This window comes from Megalops cyprinoides, chromosome 8 (assembly GCF_013368585.1).
Source record: "Megalops cyprinoides isolate fMegCyp1 chromosome 8, fMegCyp1.pri, whole genome shotgun sequence".
Taxonomy (NCBI): Eukaryota; Metazoa; Chordata; class Actinopteri; order Elopiformes; family Megalopidae; genus Megalops; species Megalops cyprinoides.
This window is the reverse complement of record NC_050590.1, coordinates 9,629,645-9,642,895: the sequence shown is the minus strand read 5'-3', so window position 1 is coordinate 9,642,895 and position 13,251 is coordinate 9,629,645. Positions and strand designations below refer to the sequence as shown.

The following is a 13,251-nucleotide window of genomic DNA, read 5'->3' as shown; positions in this document are numbered from 1 at the left end:
GTGAGTTTGGAGTGGAAATGGGGGATGGGGTTGTAGTTTGCTATCTGATCTCCCTGCAAACTAGCCCGCTGACTGAGTCCGGTTGGTGGGACCAGCTTTTTCAGGGCCCCACATTAGCATCAAAGAGCACTGCAGCCTCTTCCACTGCCTGATGTAGGAGATACCTACCCCATACTATTCTGATAAAAAAAATTCTCAGGTGTTGAGACTGCCATCTTATGCCATCTGAAAAAGAGCTACCACATGCACCGTAGCAGTTATACATGTAGGGCTGTAGGCAATATTGTCTTCCTTATACATAAGTTATTATTTCAGTGCACATTTATAGCTTAAAGCATTGCACGCATTAAATATGTTATTATTATTTTTGTTAGTATTGTTGTTATTATTATTATAATTATAACTGCAACATCCATCCATTGCCACTTTTTCTTTAAATAGCAAAGTTTCCTTGAATGTAACCTATATATACACACACACACACACACACACACGTGTGTATATATATATATATACACGCACACACATATATATATATATATATAATTTGTAGATTTATATACATAATGTTTTTGTTTTGTTGATACACCCACACAATAAGGAACAGTTGTAAATGAGTTTTTCTAACTTGCAGAATGGAGCTAAATACTTGCTTCAGTGTTCACTAATGGCCATGTTCAGTCACATTCACAAGTTGAGCGGTACATTTATGATTTAAAAGTTTTAAAAGAGTTCAGCAGAGGCTTTTGCTTGGGGTAATTAATGAAATACCCTTGGGCCCTCACTGTGAACAAGAGTAAAGGAGTCTGACTAAGGCTTCTGTGCAATTTCCGTGTGTACAGCGGCATGCTGCCGCATGCGCTTTCTTGCTGAAAGAACATTTTTTAGTCTTTTTTTATTGGAGGTTCATTTAGTCTTATTTGGCAAGAAATGAATCAAAACATTGGCCCATTTGTATAGTACTCGGCACAAATTGAAAATCTGTCACCAGATGTGGTTGTAGATGGAAATTACCGGAACTCTGGATTTGCCTCTGAAAGGAAGATGTGAGGACATTGCTGTAGTCTGGCCCCAGATATTTCATTAAACCAGAAGCTGGATCAGAATTCATCAGTAAACTGAATTCACCCTGCATATTTCAGCAAAAGCCACGTTCTGTTGCAAGGATCGTGTTTCACTGACCAGTTGACCCTTGGGTCAGTGGTGGATATGCTCACTTTCCATTATTTGTTGTTCTTGTCATTCTTCAACAATTCACACCGAGTGTCACAAATCACTGGGTTTACAACTAATATATGTTTAAGAAAGGAACCACAACATTGTGGCTTTCTTCGAAATCACCACAAAATTGATAGCTGTGTTTTTCCCCTCTACTGGATTTCCAGATGATGCTTCTGTCTTTTTTAAGGCTCTAAGCCTGAACATTTATGTCTTGGCCATGTATATTTTTTCAGTTAGCATTGTTATGTATTTTAATTCCTTATGATATAATTTTTGGAGTTATTGTGCTTACATTGTGACATCCTTGACATGAATAGTGAACAGACCTGAACCTGTTTGGTATATCTGACTTTAGCTAATTGAATGGCTGCCAAAGTGAGTCATAAATGGAAGTAAATAAAAGATTTTATAATCTACTTTGCCCATCAAGTACTTGTTAGTTTCCAGTATTTACTACGAGTAAGACAAGTTTGCTAGCAATACAGGAAATGTCTGTTTTATACTTTTAATTACAGTCCTGGCTGTTACAGGAACAAAGGTCAAACATACTGTGAAAAACGGTGTTTAAAATCAATTGTACAAGCTGCTTTGAAATGAGATGACTGTGGTTAATGTGGTCTCTTTGTTTTTGAGCCTCAGTAGTTGCTAATGAACGTCAACCCAGTATTTACGATAAACGTTGACTGGGAAACCATTTCTGAGACAAACATCTCCCGTTAATCGTCCCAGGCCATGTCAAAAACACTGTGCCATTAAGCCCCATAAAAACAGCAAAGCTTTCACTGTATTTCAAAATATTTTGAACCCGCAGTTTTGTGGCAGTTCCTCTCTGCATTCCTTGTCCTTTGATGCTGGTTTATGGAGTACTTCACAAAATGGGGCTTTTGTTTACCCCTCAATGACTTTGTAGTTTTGAATGTCTACCGTTAGCCCTGGATGAGGTGGCTGCTGTGTGCAGGCTGGAGGAGTGTTGTGGTCCGGCCGCTGAGGCCTATATTCGGACTGCAGGCTGTGGACACACAGGCACAGGGCCACCCCTGCTACACTCCCTGTTCCTCTAATGAACTCCCGGCCAGTTGTTTCCCATCTGTTGCCCGGGGCCCGAGGGGTCGGGAATCCCCTCCCCCCTGCTTCGTCGTCGACTAATTAGAGTGGCTAGTGGGAGGCAAGTACAAAGACAAGTCCGGCCTGCCCGCCTGCTTTTCCACCACCTCCGTCATCTCCTCAAATTAGCAGCTGTTTGGCCTTTTGATTAGCTTGTGTAATAACGGTTACCCAAGATAATAATTGGATAAGATTCCTGGGCCGTGTAATTCAAGTTTGGGCTGTCCCCCCTCAACCCCCTCCCTTTCCCCTCCTGTCTTTCTACAAGTCTTTAGTCAAGCTCTTTTTCCAAAAAAGAGCCTCTAATCCTATTATTCAGTCACTAGTCAGTCTGCCAGGGAGGGCCTGAGACAGGGCCAATGAGGTAGCACTTCCCTGCTGCCTGGAATGAAGGATTGGTAATATCTTTGTTCATCAATCAAGAAGCATGCTGTTCATAATCTACTGTGTGATATTTTCTTGTCTTTTAATCCAGATGTGTTTTATGTCGTTGTTCACTCAAATGCAATGTAGGACCTCTTTACAAAGGCACAGAAATCTAATTTGTATTGGAAAGGAAACGCTTACCCAAGTATAGCATTTTGAAACAAAATACAGCAATATGACTCGCATCTTTAGAGATTAGAATAGTTACATTTTTTTAGTTACATTACCTTTTTAGTTACATTGCAGTAGTTTTTGTTAAATAACAATGTATGCACTAATAGTCATTCTGCATATTCCTTTTTTCTGAAATATTCATGATAGATCAAGCTATACTTTCCTTTGGCTTGGCCATAAGGTGTAATGAAATACAAATTTAAGCTGAGAGCTTCAGAAAAATTCATTTAGTTGTGGTCAGGGTCTGTGTGTTAACACCTTGTTTCTTTATAGTAACGGACTGTCATGTCAGTAACAAATAAACATGCATTGTGTGCTTTGCTGAGTCTTACTGTTATGTGGCTTTTGAAATGTTTTTATCAATCACAGATGTTGTGGTGGTGAGGTTGGAGGCACGGGCCAGTTTGGCTGCATTAGTATCAACAGTCAGCGACCGTAGTCACAGGAGAAAGTAATACGTCATGCTGGTTGGAGAGCTCTCACCTTAATGTTGTTATACAGCCTGCCCTGTTTGTGTAATGAAAGACAGCTCTGTTGCTTCCCCTGGGTTATTTAATCAACACTGTTTCCCTACTACTAGTATCAGACTTTTTCTAATACGGCGTGAAATGTGAGTGCATTGCATCAGTAATGTGTAATGTTCCACTAATTTACTCTTTTCAGTTCTGTCACATCAGAACTGTGCAGTGCAGCAGTGGCGTTTCACTCACTGCCTTGCTGCTAAAATCATTTCTGAGGTTACTATAAAGAGGATGTAATAATTATCTAAATGGTACATCAATCCTTCAGCTGTGCTCACTGATTTGCTGATGCCTTGTAGGTTGACTGGGAGCAGCACTTTGCACAAAGCTGCTGTAACACAGTCCTGGGTCGTCTCTGCCGCAGTGGTTTTGGGATGGTTGAGGTGCCGAGAAGTTGGGCAGAATCAGTAGCCAAGGGATTGTCCTGCTTTGAAGGGTTCAGACTTGTTAAAATGACAGGAAATGAGAGAGCGAGCTAATTACAGACAATGTAATTATTTTGTATGTGGGTGCTTCTACATTGCTTTTTTTGTGGGTACCTCATCCCCCAAGCAGGCTTGCAGGTCAGTTATAATTTCGGTAGTGCCCAGGCCCAATGCAGAGGAAAAAGCAACTGTTGAAAAGCATGCCAGGCAGTAGTTTATGGCTGTGACCTCATGAAACCTGAGTAAGCCATGTTTGATATAAATGGTATTATGGAGATTAAAAGTATACATTGAAGTGCAATTCAGTGGTAAGGGAACTGAGCTTCTGACTAAGAGGTTGTAGGTTCAAGTCTTGCGTTACTGATGTTTCACACTTGAGCAGGGATACAACAGCAGGTGCAACTTCACCGCAGTTGCTTCAGTAAATATGCAGATGGATAAATCAAACAAATATGTAAAAATTCAAGCTCAGCAAGTCCTGCTGGATGAGGCTGTCTGCTGAGAAAACAAACATAAAAACATCTCTTGGATGGAAAGTTGATCAGGGTTAAATCTTACCAACTGAAAATTTAGTGTATAATAAATGTTTCTAATGGATGTGTCCACAATGAGTTCTTAAGATCTCCTTGGCTGCATCTGTAATCTGAAGGAAAGCCTTTTACCTTGTTACCAATCCAGCTTGGGTGGGGAAAGATGGGTCCTTGTTAACATGGACAGGAATGAAAGCAGCCACTGCCATACATGTCACTGCAAACTTAATTTTGTTCAAAGCATCCTTTCAAGAAGCTATTTCCTTTCACTGAGTTGAAACATTTTTAGGGCACTGTGCACCTTAAAACCAGTTCCTTCTCTGTTGTCAAGCCATATTGATCAGACTTGGAGGCAAATTTTTGTCTTCACTTTCCACAGAGGGACAGAGGCTTAGGGTAGCAGCGGCAACTTGCCCCCATGTGCTTAACATTGTTTGAAACCTAATCTCTAAGACTCACTGGAGTCCAACATGTTTTTGGCTACCAGATAATGGAGAATTATACTGGTGCCACATGTGATTGACAGAAAAAGAGCTTATATGTAATTTTGGAAAAACACTTCCTTCAATTCAAGTTAAATGTGTTCAGGCTTGCTGGCCGCTGGAAATGAACACTAAATTCGCGCTTTGAAAATTCTGACTCTGGGTGCAGGAGAGCCTGACCTGGCTAAATCTAGATGTGCCTATCCGCATGGTCTTCTGTAAACTCTAAAATCTATCTGAAGCTGATCCACTGGTCAATACCCCCCTTAGCCTCCCCCCACCCTTGTCCCATCAGCCAGGCGCCAACACGCCTGATGTGAGAGCTCCACGTTTGGCTTTGGCAAACTTCTGACACCACCTCCCTCTCTCTGCAAAACAAAAGAGAACTATTTCAACACTCTGAGGGTCTCAGCCTTTAATTATATGTCTCCATAAACTGCTGTCACTTAAAGGGTGAGCCCTGAAGTTGAAGGAATTTTAGGAAGTAAGTAAATATGTCAATTATGCAAACAGATCTCTTAAACTTACCTGTTCAGAGCTGGCAACGCTAGCTCATGCAGCAATTACTCCTTTCAGTCAAGCTTTTTTTCTTTTAGTGTCCTTCTTTACACATGACAGTTTCAAGTCTCAATACAAGCATATTTGGCAGCTCCCTCTTAGTGGCAGGTATGGTTCAGGTGACCTTGTTTGGTACAGCAGCCATTTGTCAGAAGGCTTTGATTATAGATGTTCATGTTCCTGTTACTTGCTCCATTATTAACCTAAACATTACCTGTGATAAATATCATAATGGCACATTATGATATATAGTACCGCTTTCACACAGCAGGGCATTTAAGGGTTGTAGCAGAGAAGCCGCAGGTTACAGCCTAATGGGAAACCTCAACTCACATACTGAAAGTGTGAAGTGGTGTGAAAAAGGATGCTGCGAGTTCTCTCGAAGATGCTTTTCAGCGGGTTTGTGACAGTCATTGATGAAACCCTCACGTGTCTGAATCCTCTGCAGTTAAATCCAATTTTTTTTTAATGTATTTTGGTCCTAGGTAGTCAGTCAGTGTAAGTAAATGTGGAGGGAATGTGTGTGTGTTTCTTACCTCATAGTCGTGGAATGGAATAATTTTGAGGTGATATTGGTTATTCTCAGGATAAAAGTTTGTTTTGTTTCCTCATATTGAGTTTTTGTTTATTTGACCAGCAATTGCATACAAAATTGCCTGCAACCAGTGGCATTCATTCTTGAGTTTATTTTTTTTTCTTTTGCTGTTGTTGGAAGTTCTTGAATGTTCATCCTGCTGAGTTCTCCATAGTTCCTTACCCCCTTTTGTGTCCCTTGGTGCATCAGTCCAGACCTCCCTCGCTCTGTGGGTAGTTCTGGACGTTTGTTGTCTTGAGGCCAGGCTTCAGCGAGGGCTGTTTGGGGGGGCGGGTTGTACTTTTGAGATTTAACAGGAGTGCATTGGGGATCACTTTGTTTCAGATTTCGCTCCAGCTTCAGCTCCCTTTGGAAATGGGGGGAGAGAAGAGAAAAATCTCCTCTGTGCACAATAATTTGATCCCCCCCAGTCCGGCTCGCTGGTCCTGACTGCGTTTCTTGTTCTTCCCTCACAGAACAATGCAGATCAAGTGGCGTTTCAGGTCGCAGGGGGACTCTTGGCCCTGGAGCAGATTCTGCAGGTAGTCACTGTGACCTCCACTCCTGCCGCAGTCCCGCGCATTCCACTGAAGTAAGTGACCAGATGTGCAGACCTCAATAATGTCCGCAGTCTTCATTAAAAGTGAACACCATGATTGCAGTTTTTGGAGGGGGGGGGGGGTCCACCTCCTCCTCCTCCTCCCAATTCCAGCACAGAAAGGCCAATGGATGGGGGGGAATGGGGTGAGGAGGTATTGCTGCAGTGGGGATGACATCACTTTTGAGAGTGGAACTTTTGGTTGTTTAAATAATTAATTTTTTAATTCATGATTTATGTTTGTGTTGTAATCACATCAAAGCAATTGACTTGACTCTCTCTTATTGTGCAGCTTATAGTTCTCTCCTCTCAATAAATACTGTTAAAATCATAATGGATTACTCTCTTCCCAACTGTGGTGGAGCAAGGAGAAGTTGTTCCATTTAAGCAGTCTGTTTTATATTCATTTGTTTTGTTTTCTCTGATATACAGAATGCACATTATTTCAATCCATCACCTGATAAGCTTTTTGTTTTGAGTTGTGGGCTCTTGCATTTCCATTGGTCTGCCACTGATGTCCTCTTAGGGCATCTAACCAGTGAGTGTCTGGCCTCTAATGGACTAGAAGCACCACTCCATTCCCTCATTACCATTTGCTATTTGTTTTTTTTTGTGCTCCTCCATTAATGACCAAAATGCTCCTTATATTTATAATGCTTTTACAGGGTTTCTTACAGTAATCGATTTTACTGTCTCCAGTGTTGGGGAGTATGAAGCCAGCTTTAGTATAATAATGAATGTTCACAACTCCAAACAGGGAGCTGTTTCAGGTCATGGAGAGGTTCCCTTTGCACACGATTAAATGGTGCCTGCGTGCCGGAGCGGGCTATCTTTGATGTTGCTTCCTTCTCGTACTGAGAGATCCTCTTGACATGTTGTGGAAGGTTGTGGGGGTTGGGCAGAAGGATCTTCCTAAGAGGCATTTCTTTCATTTTATTTCTCGGCGTTCAATCACAACCCAGAGTGGTCCTTCGTAATGGTAAAGGAATGGCCTTGCAGTTAGCTTCTTTCATGACTGGGTTTTTTTTTTTTTTTACCTTGCCTTAACTTGTTGAGTAGTGTGTACGCCTTCTAGGATTACCAGAAGTGTTCTTGTTCAAGCTGAAATGTGCATATAATGTGGATGACTTAAATACACAAGTTTGAAAAGGAACAGGTCACTTTGATGTTAGGACACTCAATAAAGAGTGTAAAGTTTAATGTTCTTTGTCAGTACTAAAATGACATCAGGCAATCTCCACTTTACACTGAAAACACTATTCCTGCATTTTTACTGAAAGTTTCATCAATGGCACTTCTTCACCAACCTAATATAGGTGCTGTAACTGTACATTCTTCTTTTCTTCCTGGTTCCAGTATCTCTAGTGATACTAGTAATGTTATTCTCTAATAAAATAGCTTGTGCTATTGGTTGAAAATAGGCTTGTTGCAGTTGCTCAAGACCCATCTTGTCTCAGTTAAAACTATCTACTCACATAGTGGCAGGGCTTCACTTTGTCCTCAGGTCTGTAACAGGATGTGCTATAACAGTTTTGCGTGTCAGATATGTAAATGTGTTACCATGTCTGTAAGTTTCAGGTTGTAATATGGCAGTTTTTCTCCTAAATTGGTTCCTCCTAAGATTCCCGTGAAGTGACAGTTTGACGGTAAATGGCTCTGTGTTAACTCAAAATCTAATCAATTGACTGAGGTGTGGAATGACAGAGAGGTGAGTTACAGTGGAGTGTAGGGTTGGGCCTGATGATATCCAAAATTAGCATTTTAGGGATGTTGTTATCATTTTCATAGTCGCGACATAAACGTGTTTTAATGCATTTAAATATGCGTATTTGTCATAGCAATCTGTGATTTGAAATCTCGCACAAGGTGTGGGACAAAGCTGAGTGAGCAGTGTAGAGGATGCTGCTGCATTCACCGCTACTAATTAGGCTGAGTTAGGCATGCCTTTTGACATTGTGTTCAGCACCTAAGTGAGTGAGCGATGTATGTAGAGCTACCCCCATTTATGTCCACATTTGACCAGTGGAGGTGGTTCAAATTACACTGTAATCACCTGCTGTTCTGTCATAAGTGAAGGATTGTGGAAAGTGTAACTACTGGGGTGGGATATGTGTGCGAGACCCCGAGTAAATAAGATTGTGTATAGATGGATTAACATTTGATGGCAGAATTAACATTTTTGCACCAGAAAAGCAATTCTTCGGCCATATGGCACTTTTTTATGTTTAAATCTAATAAGTGGAGTCACTTGAAAACTGTAACTGAACTGCTACCTGTTGCCTTTGCAGGAAGTTTCACAAAAAGCTGAGAATAGGATACATGTTCCTTTTCACTCGTGCGTTTACCATCCTCAGTTTGTGTTTAACAGGATGAGGTGCAGCAGTGACAGCAGCCTTATCAACATTGCGAATGAGCATGTCAAGTATGTGTCTTACAGGCTTTTGTTTGTTATTTAAAAAATAATACTTTAAGAAGATGTTTGAGATTCACTGTTTGTTATGTATTGACAGCTGTGTCTAGCCAACAATACAACAATTTAATGATCATGTAAAGTGAAGGTTTGAAACCCTGCTGGAAGTGACCAGTAAAAGGTGTCATGGTGAATCTGTTGCTGATTCAGGCAGCCCATTCCCCTGCTCCTGTCATTAACAGTGATGAGCAACATGCATGGCTGGAGTACTAGGGACAAAAAACTTCCCAGAAGTCCAGGCACTCTGTGGTGAGTCTCTGATAACCCTCTCAGGAAGCATTAATCCAGACCCCAGGAGGTTCCCACTCTGTCTCCACAGGATCTCCCCATGTGCTAGGAAGTTGTAAATTAAGACGTCTCTGATGCTGTGGCGAGGGTTCCTTGTAGGAGTGGGGTCTGTGGGAAATGTAGTCGGTTTTCTACCATAAAACGCACAAAAGCTGCACTATTCTGGCATTTAGCAATTTCTTTCTTAAGGAAGGATTTATAGAGCTTTCCAGTCAGCGAATGTACAAATGAGAAATGTTTTCTAAAATTCTACATTAGAAAATGTTTACATTTCTTCATTTGTTCACATCTGTATTCACAACTTGCTCCAGAAATACAGATGCAGCAGAAATGAATGAATTTCTATATTAAATTAAGATTATAATGTATTTTATTAGAGAGAAAACAAAACAAGCTCTAGTTTATAATACTTTTTAATAATTTCCTCTACCCTATTGCAAAGACTTTCTGAGTTGATGTTAATATTGTTAACCTTGGTGTGACGCATGAACCAGAGGTCTTCTGTTCACACGTCTGCCAATAAGGGGGCTGGGAGCTGTGGAACCTAGTGGGGCTCAGAGGCCATCTACTGCCCCCCAGCCCCCCGCCACACGCACACGGACCAAAACCCCTGACAAGGACATCCCATTACTGACTCCTAATGGTTATCTCTCATCAGCAAGGTTCCGGAGTGTAATGCACTCAGAGCCGGCGGAGCTGCTCCGCTCACACGGCTTTATCCGCGAGCCGTAATACTGCGGTATCGATCGCCTCCTTTGAAATAAGTTGAGTGATTTACCGAAAAGACAACAGTGGCCCGAAACGCACCGGAGCAAAGCGGAGCGTTTTCCTCTGGAGAGCTGATGCCAGTCGTGTTACTGTTGCATTAATGAGCTAATTATTTCGTGAAACTATGTTAACATCTCCACGTGTCTCTGCCGCTCCTCCCACCCCCAGGGAGCCTCACGAGGTACAGGGTTCGAGGAAGCGGAAGGTCGGATGTCTGTGCAGTCAGAAAGAAAAGCCTTTCACCCGCATAAATAACCAACTCACAATTGCCTCCAGAATATGCATGAAATGGCAGCCTCCCTCATTAAGGACTGCTTAATGACATTGACCCCCAATGTCCCTAGTAAATAAAGGGCCTACATGCCAAATTACAAGCTACGCCTTCTTTCTTTATGAGAGAACATGCTGATTGTGTTTTGGCTTTGTTGTTTTACTCCTTTGTGCATTTTGACTCAAATTAAATACAAATTAATTGGAATTTACAGGAACATTGATGCAATGCAGGGCAGATTTGGGTAATTTTGAGAAGAATGTAAAATGTTCTATCTCTTTCTCATGCTATTCACCATGGAATATCATAGCTGTGTTTTGGCTTAAATCAGCTATTTCCACAGAAAACTGACCCAGCTTCCTAGCATGGTTATGAAGCCCAGATATGATAGTAGGTTAGCCCTGAACTCAAGGAAGTCAACCCCAGTACAAACTCCTAGCTATGTACAGTAGCACATTGGGTCATGAGGTTTAGTGGAAACCAGGATCATGAGCTATCTTGTAGCTGGATGGCATCAGTAGTGCCATGTTCAGTTCTTGAAATCTCTTAACAAAAATCTCTTCAAGAAATTCACGTGCATGCTAGTGCAGCTGAAGTAGCAATCACTCTTTTCACCATGAAGTGGTATGATACAGGAGCAAATCATTGCAAATTTGTGTCAAACCAATGTGTTTTTGACCAGAGCTCCGGCTTTGGTTCCCTGTGCCCCCTGTATCTGGAGGTGATCTGGGCAGTGCTAATGTGCGATTCCCAGTCCATCTGTTTCCTCTCCCTGCTGCTTAAAAGGAACCGCTCTGTTCCCTGGGGAAAGGCAGGCTAAAACAAGCCGCAAATGATCCCAGATCCTCCACAGCGAAGCAGCTTTGAGTGGCTTTGGAGGTGCTTATCGCCATCATCGTCATTTGTATTATTATCATTTGGCTGGAAAAATGTTTTGACCTGGCCTAAGGAGCAGGCTTAGAGAGACCAGAAGTGTGAGGGATAGCACGGTCTTCATTTGGGGGGTGGGGTGTGCCCCTCTCTGCCAGTAGGGGCTGCTGGAGAGTAACAGAGGCTGGGGAGAGGCCAGAAGGAGCCTGTGCCAATGGTGTGGGCTCGCCACCAAGCTCCTGTCAGCACACGGGCCTCACTCACTGCGCCTCTGGATAGATTCAAAGAGACACAGCCATACAGCCTCCGCCGTGTCTGACGAGAGGGGGAGAGCGAACCTCTGAAATGAAGGAAAGAAATTTATAAAATGCAGACGAAGGAGTCTGGACACTTCATCAACATCGCAGAAGGTGCTAAGTGATCAAAATTGTATTAACATCAGCAGCAATTAAAAAGAATTATTTCTTTCTCCTTTTTGCCATTGTTAGTTACATCACTCTGGGAATAAGTGAGAATCCCGGAATACAGGGCGGAACACTAACAAAGTTGAAGCCCCCCTCAGTGTCATCTGACAGCCGAGGTTTATCCAATGAAATCAAAGCTGGTCTGGGTGGTATCATTTCAGGATGCTGGTATGGCGTGCGAGGCGTGACCTCTCTGGAAACATCCTTGGCCCGCTGCTGTTGGACAGCCGCAGGAATGGAAGTCTTGGAAGCGTTTGGGGTATCTGCATGATCAGCTGCAGAATCAAATTAAATGTCAATGGGACTGCGCTGAAAGGAAAGGATTGTGTGGTAGTCCAGGAGAGGGGATTCTCTCCCTACCCTTTTTTTTTTTTTCCTTTCCAAAGACATTTTTTTTGCCCCTTTCCAAAAGCGCGGATTCTACCCGCCCTGGAAATGTTTTCAGATCTCCCAGTGGTATACACCTAAGTCAGGCCTGACTGGACACAGGAGACAGGAGAAGTAGGCAAATGTGAGCTGTGGTTTCAAATCTCACTACACCCAACTTGTACACTCAGAGCCATTTTTTTTTTTTTTGAATGGGTACCATGCATGAGTACGTTGTCTTATTTTTTACTTTTCCAAAGACCCATGTCACTGGAAGAGTTGAGTGTCTGTGTGATGCTGTGGTGTAGTATCGGAATACTCTGTATAGTGTTCTACTGTGTTCTGGGTTTTCATTATATAGTATTGTTATATTCTTGACTATATATGTTACTAAGCAGATTTCTGAGTGATTTTTTTAGAGCATATTTAAACTTATCTGTCTTATATACATATATATATTTTTAGTATATGAGTATATATAGTATATAGTATAGTAGTATATGAGTAAGTCTAGATTTTGGTCTTGTGCTACTCACCGCTTCTATACATAGCATAATAGCTTCTGCCTGCAGTCTCAAGCTAAAACCATACTGTCTCTTAAATGATCATTCCTGTATGCTGAATGTTACAACAGAGCATGATCTCCCCTGCTAAGGCAAATTGAAAATCATGTTGGGGCCAAGGAAGCAGGTTGCGATTGTCTGATGCTGGAAGCCTCTCCTTTGTAAAGGAAGTGTAAGGGGGAAGTGTTAGAGGATAAATTGGTCCTTTAAAATCTTGACCAGGCTCCCCGGTGGCTCACCCAGTGTAGGTACTTGTTCCCAGCATGGGTTGGTCCTTACAGCCCAAATTCACAGCCATGTCACCAGCCGACAATGACTGGCATCAGGAAGCAGCAGAACAATTCAGCTTCATTTCGCTACACAAAGGGTTGGGTATGTCGACAGGATCTGAGCATCTCACTGCCTTCATGAATCCCATGGCTCGTTGGCCTCCTGTGAGTCCCGCACTTGACTCTCACTGAGACACACCTATCTTCCATTTGGCTTCTGCTCTCCTGATGCACTGTGAGACTTGGCTGCATGTGAGTGTATTGGAGGGTTGCAAGTGCAGCAGTTGCTACACCAAAAGTTAGCCTAAT

At 42.2% G+C, this 13,251-nt stretch overlaps 1 protein-coding gene across 2 annotated transcripts in view; it reads left to right on the top strand.

The window, feature by feature from the left end:
- scaper (S-phase cyclin A-associated protein in the ER) overlaps positions 1-13,251 on the top strand; it is a 97,549-nt gene that overhangs the window by 52,312 nt on the left and 31,986 nt on the right. For both annotated transcript variants that reach the window (XM_036534965.1, XM_036534964.1), the window contains one exon: positions 6,492-6,607. In XM_036534965.1, coding sequence (XP_036390858.1) covers positions 6,492-6,607 — 116 coding nt within the window. The remainder of the gene's footprint in view (positions 1-6,491; positions 6,608-13,251) is intronic.